At 30.8% G+C, this 18,930-nt stretch overlaps 1 protein-coding gene across 1 annotated transcript in view; it reads right to left on the reverse strand.

Annotated features, from left to right (window-relative positions):
• spg (dedicator of cytokinesis spg) overlaps positions 1–18,930 on the reverse strand; it is a 288,431-nt gene that overhangs the window by 64,002 nt on the left and 205,499 nt on the right. Inside the window, exons 18-20 of the mRNA XM_075380362.1 lie at positions 18,081–18,271; positions 12,188–12,288; positions 6,410–6,653 (exon numbers count right to left, since the gene is read on the reverse strand). Of these exons, the coding sequence (XP_075236477.1) occupies positions 6,410–6,653; positions 12,188–12,288; positions 18,081–18,271 (536 nt within the window). The remainder of the gene's footprint in view (positions 1–6,409; positions 6,654–12,187; positions 12,289–18,080; positions 18,272–18,930) is intronic.

Here is an 18,930-nt window from a genome sequence, read left to right on the forward strand (position 1 = left end):
GCTCGCTACAGACGCCATTACATGATTGTTAATCTTTGTTTACAGTTTCATGTGGATAATAAAAATGCCTATGACTATAGACTGCTGTCAATTGTGAAATATATGCTTAATTCATTTCTTAAATGCAAGAGGTACAAAAGTGGCTGAAATTCATCAACAGATTAGTGAAGTGTACGGGAATAAGGCTGTATCTTATGAAATGATGAGAAAATGGGTTACAGTAGGTATTTAAAGAGTACTGTACAAACGTACATGATGTGACATAGAGTGGATGACCATCTGTCATTATTGATGACCTGGTGCTGATGGTTAATGGAAAGTCTATGAGTAAAGACGATTTATAATACCATCACTATGTAATGAATTTTCTTTAATTTCAGTGTTCGCTATGAAATTACACTGGTCAACATGATTTTTGTCTCACGAGTACAAACAGGTATACTTAATGCAGTTTTTTATATAGTTTTCAAATATGTATTTGAAATTTCTCCATCAGTCTTCTTGTTATTTTAATTTTTTTTAAATATTTTAAAACATTTTTCATCCATTTTTTGTTCATAGTCAAGTAAAAGCTTCTACAGCATTGTAAATATGATGGAACCAAATGAGCTGACTTAAAGGGTAGCATTGCTACTGTTGAGCAGGTTCAGATGTGTATAGACTTGTACAAACGTGATCTAGTGTAGCACACATACATCAGAACGATGCCAGTTGTGAGAATGTAGTGAACCAGTAAACACATCATTTTTACTGCTTTGTGTATCTGAATTATTGTATATTATATATTTACAACTTTATTTCTTTTAATTAGTCGTTAGTTACAAAATGCCTAGAGTTTGTTTATATCATCCTAACAATTTTTGTCATGTATGTGGTGAAGTGAAAGTCCCAAAGGTCCTTTACTCCATTAGTAAAAAAGTGTTACGAACTTTATTTTGGGTGTAAAGTCGGGGACTAAACAAGGGCATGGGCTACACATATTTGTTGTTTATCATGTTCTAGGCTTCTCACTACATGGAAAAATGGCACACGTCACATGCCATTTGCTGTCCTTACGATTTGAAGGGAACCCGCATATCACTCTTCTGACTGTTATTTCTGCTTAACAAACATTAAACAAAACATAGAGTGGTGAACCCTAACTTGCAATCTGTAACGAGACCGGTTCCACACTGCAAAGAATTGCCCATACCAAAGCCTTTGGAACATGTGACATTAAATGAAGAAAGCTGAGAGTCTGATGGAAGTAAGGAAGAAACAGAAACAGATTCTGGTAATATAACTTTTGAACAAAGCAGTTCATCTGAGCCTCATTTACTGACTCAAGAAAATCTTAACCATCTCATACGAGATTTAAATTTATCCAAAAAACAGTCTGAAATGCTTGCTTCCTGCCTAAAAGGACGGAATCTTCTTCAAAAGAATACAAAGATATGTACTTATCGTAATCGTCATTCTGAATTTAAAGACCATTTCTCTAAAGAAAATGGCTAAGTGTTTTGTAATGACATTTCTTCTCTTATGGAGACACTTTGTAATGAACATAAAGCAACAGAATGACGCTTGTTCATTAATTCCTCTACAGTTAGTTTAAAAGCTGTGCTTTCTGCAAAGTGGCAATAAATTTCCATCAGTGCCTGTGGCTTACTCTGCTAGTATGAAAGAAACGCATGAAAACTTTAAATTTATATTGAAAAAACTTAAATATGCAGTGTATGAATAGAATATTTGTGGTGATTTGAAGGTAACTGCACTTATTCTTGGTCTGCAGCTTGGTTGCAGCACAAAGTAATGTTTTTGTGTGAATGGGATAGTAGGAATAGAAAGAATCATTTCATTAGAAAAGAATGGCCCAAATGTGAATCACTCATTCCTGGACAGAAAAATGTGAAACATGACCCATTGTTAGGCTTACCATATGACCGGGATTAACCCGGACAGTCCTGGTTTTTTGGTGCTGTCCAAGGTAATGTCTGGGGTTGCAAAAATATTCAGAGTTTGAGAATTTTATGACTGGAAAGGATTCTTTTTAATTTTGGACCTATATGTTCGACATCGCGTTTTTAAACATTCTCTTACAGCCGTGCGACTCTCAGCTGACCTTGGAGCAAATACTGACGTCAATTTTGTTATAGGCACGGCTACCGGTCTCGCCACAACTTTTTACTTAGTAATTTGGCAACACAACAGGGGCAATGTGTTTATGTTGTTTTCATGTATGAAGTAACTTGTCCACACGTTTTTGATCATTTTATCTCTGTTCATTTTTCTCTTCATTTAGCAATAGGCAAAAGAAAATGTGTGTTTAATGTTAACCTGCAACAGGAATATAAGCTTTTGAAACTATGTAATAACAGTAACAATGAACATGTTTATTGCACACTATGAACTGGAGAATTCTTCTGTTGCATGTAAAGGAAAGGGTGATATTGAAGATCACGTAAAAACAGCTAAACATAGGAGTGCTATTAATGCTACCACTTCAGCTAACATAAGACATTTTTTTAAAGCCAAAGATGGGAATAACAATAACAGTGATCTGAAGTGTACTGCTAAAGAAGCTATACACTGCTAGACACGAACTCAGTTTCCAAACATCAGACTACACATCTAAACCGGTTAAAAAGTTATATGACCCAAAATTTTCATCTGCTAGAACCAAACCCAAGGCAATTATTGTTAACGTTATTTATATTTGATAATGTGTTACATTCTTTAGAAAACATTAATTATGTTACAGTAACGATGGGTAGTTCAAACAGAAGTGAAGTAAAACTTGATTCAATTGTTGTAAGATATTTCAGTTTGGAGGAGGAAATTCAAGTTAAACTTATAAATTTCAATGAAGTGTCGTGAAACTGCTCAGATTTTGACTCAGTATCTTTTGTAATGCGTGAAAAAACAAACTTGAAGAAAAGTTGGTTTGTTATACTGCTGATAACACTAAACAGTACTTTTGGTGGTAATTTATGGTACTCCTAGTTATTTAATAATGTAGTTTTAAAAATGAATGTTAATTCTCACAGCAACAGAAGCATTTCAGACATATTCCAAATTAATTTGTCAACTTCAGGGAAGAAAAACCCACAGATTTATACCACCTTCTGCCAAACAATTGCTGTGCACTCTAAAAGAAAATAATAATGTTTAGGAACAAAAATTCTTCTCAATCATAGACAATTTTTACAATTCTAGTATCCAATACTGGTCTGATTTAGAAGAGTGTGCACAAGTTGTTAATGAAATTATAAAAGATTCCATAAATATTGATGACCTATTTGATGAACGTACATTGTTGAACCAGGTAATTCAAAACCAAAGGGTAACTTATGGTTAAAGTTCTGAAAAAGTACCAGATACTATTGAAAAGAAGTGGAAAGCAATTTTAAGGTGTTTCAAAAGACTGATATTTCATGTTGAGTTTGCAATGTCTTTGCCTGGGACATCTGCTCCACTTGAGAGAGTTTTTTCAATTACAGGGAACATTTGGTCTGCAGAAAAAGGTAGACTTTCACTATCTACCGTTAAACATCTGATAAATGTTACAATTAATTCAGAACTTCCTTTTTGTAAATTTTATGAGGTAATTAAAAAAACAAACCAACCACTTCTGAAAAAAGTCATGTTTATTGAAAAATACAACTCAATAAATAAAGTTTAATGTTTCAATAAACTGTTAAGACTTTTAAGTAATTTCAAAAATATGTCCTGGGTTGGACCCAAAAAAATATGTTAAGCCTACCTATTGTGTAATCCTAAAAATGCATATCTACCTCCATTACACATCAAACTAAGATTAAAGAAGAATTTTGTTAAGGCCATGAACAATCCTTGTTTCATGCACTTAAAACAGAAGTTTCCTAAAATTAGTGATATAAAACTTAAAGGAGGAATATTTGTGGGTCGACAAATATCATCACTAATGCATGATGAAAAGTTTGAGGAACTATTGAATCCACCGGAGAAAGCAACTTGGCAAGGATTCAAAAATGTTATTCACAGTTTTTGGGGAAATCAAAAGACGGAAAATTACCATGATATTGTCAACGATCATCTTATAAAAATTTGAATTGTAATATGTCCTTAAAAGTACACTTCCTGCACTCGCATGTAGATTTCTTCCTGGAAAATCTTGGTCACTGAGCGATGAGCAAAGGGAACAGTTTCATAAAGATTTCAGCTATGGAAAAGAGGTATCAGGACAAATGGAATTCTAATATGCTGGCTGATTATTGTTGGACCATCAAGAGGGATGCTCTACAGGCCAAATAAAGCACAAAATCATCATTTCTTACTTTCTAGGTGAGTCAAATGTTTTAATATTGTGTAGTTAAGAATGCAGCAAGTATTAAAATGTTTGAAATTATAAATGCCTGTCTCTCAGAAACCTTGCAAGATGGGGATAAACCGATATCATAATAGAATTCAGGAGAAAAAATACTATCAGAATCACATATTTTTCTTCTTGAGAAAAAAAAATTCTTTTTTGTTCCCCAGTTTTATTGGAAGTTGTGCTTACATTGGTTCCAAAAATGCTGTCAGAGTAGCACAAAAACAAATGTTTACCCAGTGCTTTGAATTTTCTAACAAGATATAACAATGAAAGCAATCTGCTTTTTAAGCAGTGTATTGTTATTGGTGATGAGACATAAGTGTCGAACAATATAGTAGATTCAAAACAAAAGTCCATGGATAGAGACATTCAACATTTCCCAAGAAAGTGAAGATCAAGCAAAAAATGTCAGCCTAGAGAATTATGTGCACTGTGTTTTGGGATAGACAGGGGCGATGGCCATTGCTTGTCAATTTTTTGCCTTGGGGTGAAATGATAATTGCAAGACATATCATAAAACCTTAATTCAACTGCATCACACAATCAGAAACAGAAGACACGGCATGCTCAGTACAGGAACCATGGTGCTTCACAACAATACTCAGCCACACACAGCTCATCCTCATCGGACCTAAGATCTCATCACGTCAATCAGGTGGGAACAAATCAATCACCCACTGTACAGTCCTGACCTGGTGCCCAGTGACTACCTGCATTTAAACCATCACTTTGGCAGTCAGCACCACAATGACAATGATAAAACAGCTACTCAGCAATGGTTATCTTCTCAGGAAGCAGAGTTTTATGAAGCTGAAATCTAAAAGCTGATCACACGATATGACAAATGCCTTAATGTAGGCGGAAATTATGTAGATCAAGATCCAGGCTTTCAGGTAAATATAAACTTTTTCAAAAAAAAAAATTGCTTGTTATTTTCATATCAAAACTGTACTTAAAAAAAAGTCTTGTATATATTAATTTTACAATTTCTCATAATAAACGGTATCCTTTTAATACATTAAAAAACAGAGGGCAAAACTGAAAAATAGCAGTAATTGTATGGTAGCAAATATACTTATAATACTATATACTTAATACTTAAATACTTAGTACTTACTTTATACTTAATACTTAGTATATACTAATATACTTAAATACTTATAATGTAGTTGTTTATGACATAAAAAAAAATTAAAACATTACTGCAATTCAACACTGCAATATTGAATATTGTATTATAAATACTTATAGAAATGTATATAAATTTTTAATGTCAATTTTTAACGTAATTATTTTTTTTTAAATTAAAAACAGCGGAATCTTATTCAATTTCCACTTTTTAATTTTTTTTTGTTTTAAAGCATTACAATGTATATGCTGACAATTAAAAAGTGCTCACTTAAGAGTGTAGAAAATTGCATAAAACAGTCTTCTTAAAGTAATCTGAAATTTATTCAACTTTTAGTAAGAAAATATTAAAAATCTAACATATCTCAATAATAATCTGTAGGAAATGAACTTTTTATGATTCAATATTTAAAATTATGTAACATTATAAAAACATATTTTCTTACCCAGGATAATTAATAAATTAATATTTTTTTATACATTCTAAAACTATTAGATAAACTAGATTTTTTTATAGTCACGCTATTATACTAACATAAATATAAAAAATGTCAACAGTATTTACATAAGTACACAAATAAAACTGATTTAATGAAATTCTGTAAAAGAAAAAAATAATTAAATGAAACCAATATAAAAGCACACTATTACCTGCACATAAAAAGGAAATATATTGCTGCTCTCTACTAGATTTATAAGAAATTGATTTATGAAAATAATAGATTGGTATTCTGACACAGCTTCAGCATTGTAAAAGAGTACATTAGTATTTTCACACAATAAAAGGGTTACTAATTTTCAATTAATAAGTGTCACTATCATATCTAAAATCTTTGGTTAACTAGTATATCATCTCAGTCCCATTTAACTTTTAACTAGTAATTAGTACTGTGATAAACCAATCAATTAGAATAGATAAAAAATAAATTAGAAAAAATAAATACATACCTGCGTAGGTAATTTTACTTCATTTGTATGCGTCAGCATTTTGCTAAGTGCATTTAAAACAAGATGAAGATCTCTTTTGAAACTATCTTCGTATGAACCTCCACTAGCTCTAGCAAATAGTAATCTGGACTGTATAATAAATTTAAAAAGATATTCTAATGAACGAAAACATGTCTGTATTGGTTCTTGCTTCTCTGTGTTGCTGACCCACTCAGCACAATGTCTAACACTACTCAGCAAACCTCTATAAAACATTAAAGGAAAAATATAAAGCGCTAAATAATCAAACGGTTATTATTATTAATTTTTTAATAAAGCATTAACTGCCATATCTGTTATCCATAAATAAATAAAAAACTATGAAGTAAAACTGGGCGCAATGTTATAGAAACTTTGATGATCTATAAGAACTGATTTATTATACGTTACTTCAGTCACAGGTATTTTTTTCACTCGCTTAACATACTTAAATTTCCAGAGTACTACATCCCAAAACATTCCAGATGTTATGGCTGTTTACGCTGTAAAAAATAAAATTAGCTAAACCTATACCCTAAACCCTATGAAACTGTCATAAATGTATTTAAATGCATACATTTATATTAGTGAACTATATATGAGGGCTATTTTTTAAGGTCCAACTGGCTGAAGTTAAGTAAATTTTGTGCAGCTGTCATAACACACATGCACTCTGGCTCCCGGCATTCCTTACGCAAATGCAGATGTCATCTGCAGTCGTATCATCACTGTGTATGCTTTATATTGTGAAGGTGAGATGTTTCAAAAAACTAAGCGGCTTGCTGATTGTGAAATACAGTCTGTGATTCAATTTTTGACCGCAAGTAATGGGTTAGCAGTGGTCATTCATCGCCAGATATGTGAGGTTTACAGGCCTAATTCAATGTCCACGATGAACAGTGATCGAGCAGACCTTCTGTAATCACAGACGATTTTGTGCGTGAAGTCGACACAAAAATTTGTAAAGACCGGCGATTCATGATTTCCATTTTGTCACTGATATTCCCACAAGTTTCAAGGTCAGTGCTATACAAAATCGTTTCTGAAATCTTGCAATTCAAAAAACTGCCCAGTTTTTTCACAATGGGTTCCCAGAATGCCTTCTGAAGAACACCAAAAAAGGAAAATGGCTAGTGCTTTACCACTTTTGACCCGATACAGTGAGGAAGGAGATGAACTTTTGTTCTGCATTGTCACAAGGGACGAGATATAGGTTTCTCACATCACCCCGGCATCAAAGCGGCAGTCAATGGAATGGTGACACAACATCTACAGTCAACGTGAAAACCAAACAAACGATAACACGCAATATTATGGCAACTGTGTTTTGGGATAGATGTGGTGTCCTGTTAGTTGATTTTATGCCCAAAGGGATAACAATAAACTCAGCTGCATACTGTGAGATCTTGACAAAGCTTTGGCGTGCCATACAGAATAAGGGACGTTTGCCTATTGTCTTCTGGAAGTTTGTCGCTGCAAGGCAATTCATACCTCAAACTGCTGCTTAAGCGCTAAAGTTAATCAGATATTTTTTACAGGAACAAATGGACCACCCACCGTAAAACCCAGACCTTGTGCCGAGCGAATACCACCTGTTCTGCAACCTGAAAGAGTTTCTCGGCGGTCAGTGGTTTGATACCGATGAAGAAGTGAAAACAACAGTTAAAGACAGGCGGCTGACTTTTATGACGAGGGCATGAACAATTTAATAAAACACTATGATAAAAAGAGAAATAAAAATATCTTTTTGTATTTTTATCTAGTATTGTTTGTATTAAAAATGGACCTTACTTAAAAAATAGCCCTCATATTTGCTAATGAGTTTGAAGCTTAATAACATGTTTCATAATAATAGTAAAAGGTATAGGGCGATCTACCATTTTTTCCAATTACATTTTCTGTTAATTGATGCAATTTCATTTTAATATTGGAATTAGGCTGGAAAAAGTTAAGAGAGATTAAAGAAAAGTACCCTTTTCTGACTTTTCAGGCTCTTGAATTTACATGCATGTAAAAAAAATAAAAAAATCTGTTCAAATAAAACTTTAAATCCTTAAAAATTAATTTTGTTGTCCTCATCCAATGTTTTTTACCAACACCATTTTAGTTATCAATCATTTTTTAAGTAATTGTTACTTAAATTAGGAATAGGTATTATTTAAAATTAAAAACAAGAAGTTCATTTTGACAAGTTAAGTAGGGCATTGCATGTGGGATATTTTTCTTTACTTTTTCTTTGGTTTATTTACTCATTTATTTATTTTTAAAGACAAATTTTACTATGTAAATTTAATGGAATGAAATTGCATCGATTATTTGCATAATAGTGGATAAAATAAAATCACCTTAAATTTGTTACAATTATTATAAAGCGAGTTACTAACCATCAAACTTATCAGCAAAGTTACAGTACAGTAGTATAATACTAGAACAGTCAAAATTCCGAATTTATTCTATTTACAGGTGATGCTATCTAATGTATGATCAGAAAACAATTTAAAAAGTAAACACCAGCCTGTTAAATATCAGAATATTATTACTAGTTAAATATTATTACTATTGGTTCAAAGTTACATTAAGTATTCACAATTTGTTGTTGGTTACTAATTAACAATTTATCCTAGTTTACCTTCTAACATTAAATATAGATATATCATTACATCATTCTTCTCAGATAGATGTAACATATCTGATCGCATGATGCTGTTCCTGTTAATGAAAACATTAGTATTTCTGTTGCCAATAAGGTGAAATTTCTGCATCTTTTATTAAATGACAAATTCTCTTAAGATGATCAAATTGATTTAGTTTGTAGCAAAATCAAGTCATACGGTTTTCCTGTGAAGTACCTTAAAAAAATGCTATGCTTGTCAACATTATTAATTATTTTTACAGTAACCATATTTGAAGTACACTACTTTATTATCTTGAGTGCCTTCACAAAACCAGATTGAGTTTTCAAGATATAAAAATGGGCTATCAGATTTATAAGTATGGATCATGTAAATTGATATTTAGAAAATTAAAAATGGTAACTTACCCGTGTATTTTTATTTTATAAATGTGCAATCTTTTCTAAAATGAATAGTTCTTATTTTTAAAAAAAGCCTCCATCAAACCAGACAACGGAACTGTTTTGATGTAACAACACAATTCTTTGACAAGAAAAAAGTGCCTTATTATGATTCTGTTGCCATTTTTAATAAATCCCAATACCTTTTAAAAAAAACTTTTTCACCCACTTATTTAGAATGAAATTAAAAAAATTTTCTTTACAGAAACAATATGATTCTTGCAAAGAATTTTTAAATACAAGGGTGGTTTGAAAAATCCTTGCGTTTTATCTTTTGAGATAAAACTTTTTACTTCTAAATGAAGTCTCCTTTAAAGCTTATACATTTTATCCAATACCGCTCCAGTTTATTGATACTTTACAAATAATAGGATTCTTCAAAAAGATAACTGTTCCTGTGATCACCTCCTCGTTTAAATATAATCTCCTTCCTGCCAGCCATTTTTTCATATTGGGGAACAAATAGTAGTCCGAAGGAGGCAAATCTGGAGAACAAGGGGCTAGTGAATTAAGTTTAAACCCAAACTCTATCGATTTTATGGTCGCAACTAAAGAACAGTAAGCAGGTGCACTACAGTGATGGAAAACGGCTTTTTTTATCATTGGCCAATCGTGGTCATTTTTCTTGCAGCTCAATTTTCAAACAGTCCAACAACAATGCCTAGTATTTGTCTGTAATTATTAAATCTTTTTCTAAATAGTCGATAAAGATCCCTTGCAAATCCCAATATAGTTGCCATAACTTTTCCTAGCTTAAGGAACAGCCTTCACCTTTTTTGGTGAAAACTCCCTGCTGGCAACCCATTGTTTATATTGTTCCTTGTTCTTAGATGTATAATGGTGTATCTGCGTTTCATCTACAGTGATGAAACCTTATGAATTTTACTAAGAGCTACAAACCGCTCGTGAAACACCTAACACATTTTCACTTTTCGTCAACTGTAAGCAATCACGGCACCCATCTTGCAAAAAGTTTGTTCATGTTCAATTGATGATATGAAATATTAAGCACCTGTTCAGTCAAGATGCCCAGAGCACTAGCAATTTCCTATATCTTCGCTCTCCTATCATCCAATACCGTACCGTAAATGTTGTGATTTCTGTTGTAGTGACTTCAACAGGGCGTTCACAATATTTGCTATCACTTGTATTCATATTATCGCTTCAAAAATGTTAAACCCTCTTATAAACTGTTCCAATGAAGATGCAGATCCACCATAATATTTACAAAGTTTTTTTTAGTCTCCTGAGGTGATCTGTCCTTCATAAAGTAATGTTTAATCAACATGCGAAACTCTCTTTCATCTATTTTTTAAACATCATTCGGCTTACTGGATTCAAACATCATCAGAAAAATTAACTGACCGTGTCGAAAATTGGTGTATGTTCTTCCAAACAGAGTGCTGCTACTAACTGAAAATCTCCTCGATAAATGGTGCCAACTTTCAGACTTTGCATGGACTTTTCAAACCATCCTCTGTTAAGTCACAGTTACAATCAGAATTTTAAAACCTTTGTTAATATGATAGCAATTGAAAGCGTTAGCGTTTCTAGTGACCGCTAGGGTGTTCTAGCCTCTTTGGTCGCTTTGTTAGTCGGGCCTCTATGCTCGTTGCGTTAACAAGTCATGTGAATTTATTCCTTCATAACAAATTTTTATTGCACTTTCAATTACTACAATCGTGTTGTGTTATTTACATATAAATCAAATTTAAGCCTCTTCTGTAAGCGGGCATTTTGTAATTTATCTAAACGCTTTCAACGGCTATCATCAGGCAATATAATGTATTCGTTTAAGTCAATAAACATGGAACAGTTTGCTTATAATTCAACAATTATTTACTACCTCAAACATTCTTAACAATTGCAGTCCTTGAATGATTCAAGGAAGGTTGTTTACACCCTCATAAACTAATTAAAAAGAAAACCCTGAATTTCTACAACTCCATTCGACATTTACTCAAATAGTTTCTATTAATATCTGAATTGCAATTTATTTTGTAGTTATTTTTGTATTTAGTACCTTCATGTATCTTATTATCTTTACATACCTTATTATTAGTTAATATTTTAAGTAGTTAGTATGGCCTTTAATCACAGTTATTTTTTATTTTATAATTAATTGTGTATTTTGTGATCCTGCTCTGATTAAACATGATTTTTTTTATTTCCCTTGATCTATCTAGGCAAATACTGGAGCAGTTCCTTTTCTTTTCTCTATGGAGCATACCTATCCATTTTTGAACAGACTACGAAATAATGTATTACATATCGACCGGAATAGGAAATTTATTTGGTAAACCTAAGGGTGTAGAACACCTAAATGTATAATGACTTTACAAAGTTAGAATCTCTCTTCAACTCCTACTTTAAAAAAAGCTTAGAGAAATCCTTAAGTTATCTGAATCACCATATAATTCACGCAATCCCCCCGCACTCACTCATTCACTTATTTCATTACACTCATAGAAAAAGAGGCAATATTTTTGTCAAGATTTTTTTAGGTGCATTTAATTGATATCCATTTAGTTGCATCTTCTGATCAGTAAAAAAAATACTCTTAATTAGAACTGCGATCAATGAACCGTTACATATCTTTATTTAATGTTAGTCATAAATATTTCTTAAACTAAAACCCCAAAAAAAATCTACCAAATTAAATAATTGATTATAATTAATCCACTTACTTGTACACAAGAGCAGCAGCAAAATGACCCTTAATATAAGCATCCATTACTGGTTTAAAGTGTTCAAATTTGCTATCATTTAATAAATTCAGGATACTGACCTAAAACCACAAAACATTGTTAAGAGATCAATCAAAAATAATTAACTGCAAGAGTTCCGTTGAAAGTAAAGATCATTTGATTATAAAAACTTCATACTTTAGCCAACTTCTTCTCCACATAATCACCAACAAAAATGGATCAAATGTCATAACGATCAACAAACTTTATCATCATTCTTTACTATCAGTTCATTAAACAGAACTTGGAAGTTTCTTTTAATTAATTATCACTTATCACCCAAAATTTCCTTCAACTTTCTGAGCAAATGAAGGACATAGGAGAATGGTATGCAATAGCTGGAGAATTTGGACATCTTTTATAATGTAACAACATAATGGCCTTTGTCAATGAACGCATAGCCTATTTTGAATAGCAAAGTGCAACTTCCTGGGCATTATATAAGTGGCTAATTCTAAGCGCCATATATCCTAAGCATTACCTAGACAGAAAAGTAAAATTCAATCAATAGGACATAATCCAATCCAAAGATCGTAACCGTAAATTTAACTGGAGAAAAGTTTTGTTTACATTTTCACGGTTTATTTGATGATACCACTCAAGTGATCAGCATTTCATCACCAGAATGTTATATAATACTCATATTTCAGTGTCGATAACAAATCAAAAAATTTATCACCTTTTTCTGAATAGAAAGTCAAAAATTTCAATGTGGTCTTTATTTACAGTTTATTTAAAAATTCATAATCAGTGCATTTCTTCCTAGTTGATAGAGATGATTAAGGGTCGCTTACAATACTGCATAAAAAATATTCATTCTATTATTCTGTCATATTTTATACCATTTTCATTTATCGCTTTAAAACGACAATCAAGTCATCTATGAATTTCAGCTCATACCACGCTTTGAAAGTCTAAAAAAAAAATACCACTGCCCATATTTCATAACCAATGAAGACACAGAATACGTTACAAGTAAATTCTTTTTTACAAGTAAATTATAGTAATATTACATTATTACTATTATTTACTATTTATTTACTATTATTATTATTTATTTATTTATTTTACTATGTATTTACTATTATTATTTTTATTACTATTTATTTACTATTTTACAAGTAAATATAGTAATATTGAAGCACAACAAGAAATATATTACAGAAAATATCACAATTTATCTGCATCTTGTTCAACGTGTACATAAATATGTACTCAAAATAATTTTCAATAGCGGTTTCCGAATCGTGAATTTCCGTATTAATCTTTATATTTAATGTTCTGATGCGAATAAAGATTTATCTTTCAGCTACTTTGTTGACCTTGAGTTCCACACGTGAGCCAAATTCCAAATAGAAATTACAGAGTGGCTGTTGTTAGTTTTATGATAACACTCTTATTATTAGATATGATTAAACACTTAACTACTTTATTTGTAAGAATTGCACATTTAATTAGTAACGAAAACAAGTAAAGTCTTCTATAAAGAAGCTAATTCACTATTATATCTGAATTATGCATCCATATCTCTAAATTTAATTTTAATTTTTGGCTTTTGTGCTACAGTTGTTTCATCTTCAATAAATGACTTAAAGAGTTAATCAGAACAAGGAAATATAACACTTTAAAAACTGTTTTTTAATTCAGTATTCTCAAATCTCTTTTGAAGCTCTGAAAATCCATTTTAAAATTGCCATAGCTGATGTCCTTTTTACTTTACCATTCTGTTAGAGAAAAATGATTATTAGTAAGATACTCCTAATATTGTTTTCATACGTGACTATTTCACAGCTTGATAGATGAAATTGCTGTTGAATGTCCAAACATACCTGTTTATATTATCACTGAATCACAAGTTAAATTTGTTTATAAGGTCACACAGAAAGCATGCTTTTCTGCCTGTCTGTCTGTCTGTTTTAGTCTTTTGAAAGAAGACTAAAACCCAGCTTTACCGAATAGATACTTTAACTAATAGGCTTATTGGGCAACCACTGGATAGAAAAATAATTTTCTGTCAGTCCAAGGCAGCCCTCCTACCAGATATTTAAACACAATGGAAAGGGAGCTGATAAAGGGCAGTTTACCCGTCATAGTAGATCAGGGATATTTACTGTCTTGAAAAATCCAAGAAAAAGTGTCAATTACTGTCACACTCAAGTTTCTCGGTCACCATCATCAATCCCAACCATTTATTCAGTAGTTTAACATCCTCATTTACTTTTTTTGTCAAGTCTGAAATATAACTGTATAAAAAACATTCATTCGATAGAGTTTTTTTTTTTATAAAAAACAAAATGAAAGTGGATAATTTATTTCCTTCAGCAGTGATACTTATTGGTGACAAGTTTTGATGTGCACTTCCTTTTCATTTTGGAATTAACCATGTAATTAAATGATATCACACAATGTGATACTTTTTGTAGGCATTACCAACATGGAATAGATTGTACTTTTTGGCTAAATTAATCACAAAAAGTTGACAGCCTATTTTGTGAATTTTTTTATAATTTCCAAATATTATTATATTATGAATAACTAAAATTCTATACTTACACGTCATTCACATAAATCATGACTAATCTTAAACATCATTTCTAACAAATTTGGAAATTAGCAATTGAAATTCTTTACAGTATAAAAAAAACAGCATCTATTTAATGATTTTTTTTTTATCAATGAGCCAGAAATGAATTTCATTTTTTTTCTTGCAAGAAAATAAATTAGCTTTTGTATCCTACCAAAAATGATGCATTTGCTTCACTAGCTATGTAATTTTAAATGGTTACAGTTATAGATTTGTTCAGCACATAAAATAACATTTCTTTTAAATTTTATGTTTTTACTTCCAAGAAAAGAAAGTACTGTGATCGTGAAAAATTTCAGTTTACAGTTTTCAATGGAAATATCCATTTTGACCACGCCTGAATTCATTTTGACTAGTTTCGACTTGAAGTCTGTATATAAAAACGTATACATGTATGCATCTTGCATACTTCAAAAACAATTAGCTGTAGAATGTTGAAATTTTGTATTTAGGACTGTTGTAACATCTAGTTGTGTATCTCCCCTCTTGACTGCAATCGACCGGGCCAAAAATGGCTAAAATCCAAAATATCTGGATCTTGGACTTTTTCTTAACTGCAGTAATAAATCCTTGTCGAGAGCTTTTCAACGATATATCATAAGTGATACTTATTTTCATCGGTTCCAGAGTTACAGCCAAATAAAATTTTAATTAATGAAATATTTCCTCTTACAAAGGAAAGGCACATCGATTTGAATCCAACTTCATACATATATTTTTTAACTTTTTTTTTTTTAAATTTAAATATATTGATTTATTAATAATTATTAACCTCTGATTGTAAACATCTTTAATAATAAATAATAATTCAGTAATAACAATGCAAAAAAAATTTTTTTTAAATGAAAAGTTATTAGTGGAATAAAATGTTACATACTTTTCATTTTAATTCAAAAATGTTTACAGTCAGAGATTAATAATTATTAATAAATCAATATATTTAAATAGAAAAAAAGTTTAAAAATACATATGTATATGAAGTCGTATTCGAACCGATGTGTGCATGGTTATTAATCCAACAGTTCTCACTTACACCACATAACTACTTGAGCTATGTGAAACAAAATTAATATATAAACTAATAATTCACCATTCCATTTAGTGAACTCCTATATACTGGTTAAATAGAGTTTAACCAGTATAATGAAGTGCAGCAAAAAATGTGTATATGTAATTTAATAGGCATACAAGAAAGTCATGTGGTGCCCACATCAGATTTTTTTCATTAAAAAAATTATAAAAAATAAAAAGATATATATAAGAAAAGAAAATAATCAAAAAATATATATAACACAATGATATCACAAAAGTTTATAGCAAGAGATCGTAGAAAAATAAAGAAAAGAAATACATACATGTATGTCTTGACAAACAACAAGGGTAAACATGTAGTAGGTTAACAAGTAAAAATCGGGTTAAAAATAATCAATAATAGTCTCTATTATTAATAAATGAAAACAGGCAAAAAATTATCAAGGTGCATAATTTCTGAGATTCAGTTTAACAATTTCAATCATATCTCAGTTATTTATCAATTGATTTGAACAATTGAGGTCTCTTTTGGTTCACAATAAAAGGCTCAAAATTTTGTCTAATAAAACTACGACGCATGGTTTTAAAGTAGGTACCATTTTGAAATTCTGCTAATGCTATGCTGTAGCCGGCATTCCACATATGTGTACCCGCATCTGTTGGCAAACCACAGGTGCCATTATGGAAATATTTGAATGTGTTTATGTTTATTTGTATTTAAACTCCCTCTGCTGATCGAGAATCCCGCCGACAAGGAAATACCAGGTGTTATTCATTTTCTTAGTGCTAAAGGCATGAAAGCGGCTGAAATTCATTGTCAGATCAGTGAAGTGTATGGAGGAAACATTATGAGAACTGGAATGGAACAAAAAAAGAAGAAAAATGGGTTAGAGCTTTTAAATATGGAATGTTCATGATGAGGGACGGAATGGACGACCTTCTGTCAGTACTGAAGATTTGGTACAGAAAATTAACAAAAAAGTGAGAGAGACAGATGCTTTACGATTTCTTCACTAATTGAAGAGTTTAATCAAGTTTCAAGTGTTGTCTATGAAATTGTAACTGAGCGCTTAAATTATTGACGATGATGGTGTCAAAGCAGTCGCTTTGACACCAATCACCAATGCTGCATTGGTGATTGAGTCAGGCAGCAGACTTCTATGACGACGGTGTTCAAAAGCCGGTTGCGCGATATGACAAGTGCCTTGTTATTGGTGGCAATTATGTAGAAAAGTAGATTAAAGTACAGGCTTTCACGTAAAAATAAAATTGTTAAGAATAGTGTACTTGTTTTTTTTTAATTTCAAAATGGTACTTTAATTTGAAAACATGTCTCATAATATCTATAGAGCTTTTAACAACCAAAAAAATTTAATGGCAGCCATTTTGGCTGCCATTAAATAAAACTGGCTCAAAGATAAAACTTTCAAACTTTTTATTTTCTAGATGTTGTTGGGCATATGAATACCAAATTTCATTCAAATATATATCTCAATCCCTGTGTGTATGAGTGTGTGCATGCGCACACACAGAGAGAGAGAGAGACAATAAATTCACATAAACACCAGTAATTCTGTGAACAACAGACCTGCATGCTCCAGTTTAAATAAAACCCTACTTATGCACTTCTTAATTTAATTTAAAAAAGTCAGTTCAATAATGTAATTAAATGAATAAAGCAACAATTAAAATAAAGTATAGAGTTGTTGATCATAACTAATTATGAAATGTTTAACCAGTGAGAAAGATAACTTTCTCTATTAATAATATTGTAAATACTACATTCACTAATTTTTTTTTTTTTTTTAAATATTACAATATATACAAAAAAAAATATGACAAATGTAATATTTATAAACTAGTATGAACAAAAACCATCAGCAAATAGGTACTCATTGAGTGAAAGTTCAAATAGTTACTTTGAAACAGCTTTTTTGGCTAAAATTTTGAAATGTTAATAATAGAAAAAAAACCAATACATATAAGTCATTCTCCTTATAGCAAGGAACCTGTAAAATTTCTTAAAAATCGAAATTTTTGTAATTATAATAAATACAATGCAAAAAGCCAGAAGGTCAAATCAGACAGCATCTCGTTTTACTTTGTCAATAAAAGAAATAAGTTTAAATGATAAATAAAGCAACAGTCCAAAGGTAATAAATTATTGAGATCCTGATATAATTTAAAAAACAGTACACAAACTAAAATATATCTTACTAGAACGTGGAACACAAGACCAGAATATGTTGTTGAATTGCCCTCTTCTGTTGAAAACATAGAAAATAATGCATCAAGAACATCTTGCAATGATTTTACTAATTCCTCCCCATTAAGCCTCAATGCTCTTGTTAAAGCATCTTGTATACCTTCTGGATGCGATTTCCATTGTAATAATGAAAGCAGATCAACTGAAATAATAAAAAAGTTCAACAAATTATATTTCTATTCATTTATGATCAAAAGCACATAAATTGTAGTTAACAATAAAGCCAAAAAGTTTAAGAAAACCAAATTTTAGATATTCATCGTGAAAGAAAGTGCTTGCCTTTAAACAGTACAACTCATAACGATGAAAAAAAATTCAGTTTTAATAAAAATTGCCTTTTTCGCGTTATTTTTGTAATTTTTGTAATGGTAAGTTATTAAAAAAAAAATCTATAGGAATTACAGAAAATTACACTAAAAAATATCTCATTTTTGCCCGTTTTCCTAGTTAGTACGATTTCAATTTTTTACAACTTCACAAATTTATTACAAAAAAAAGAAAATTTTAAGTAAATTTAAGAACAAAGTTACATCTGTCATTTAATATTTAAAAAAAATTGTTCAGTGTTGGTTCTAATAAGATAGCCATTCAAAAAAAAAGAGAAAAAATATGTCAGCTCTGTAAATATAGACCTTTTTTTTTTTTTGAATCATGTATTTTAATAAAATTATTACAAAACAAGCATAATTTCAAAATTTCAATAAACAGGGGTGGAAAGAGGGTTATGAAGTAAAAAAAAGCATTCCGATTAAAAAAGTAACAAGATATTGGCCATACTAGAAAAATAGGACAGCTGTAACA

This window comes from Lycorma delicatula, chromosome 12, assembly GCF_047948215.1.
Source record: "Lycorma delicatula isolate Av1 chromosome 12, ASM4794821v1, whole genome shotgun sequence".
In the NCBI taxonomy this organism is placed as follows: domain Eukaryota; kingdom Metazoa; phylum Arthropoda; class Insecta; order Hemiptera; family Fulgoridae; genus Lycorma; species Lycorma delicatula.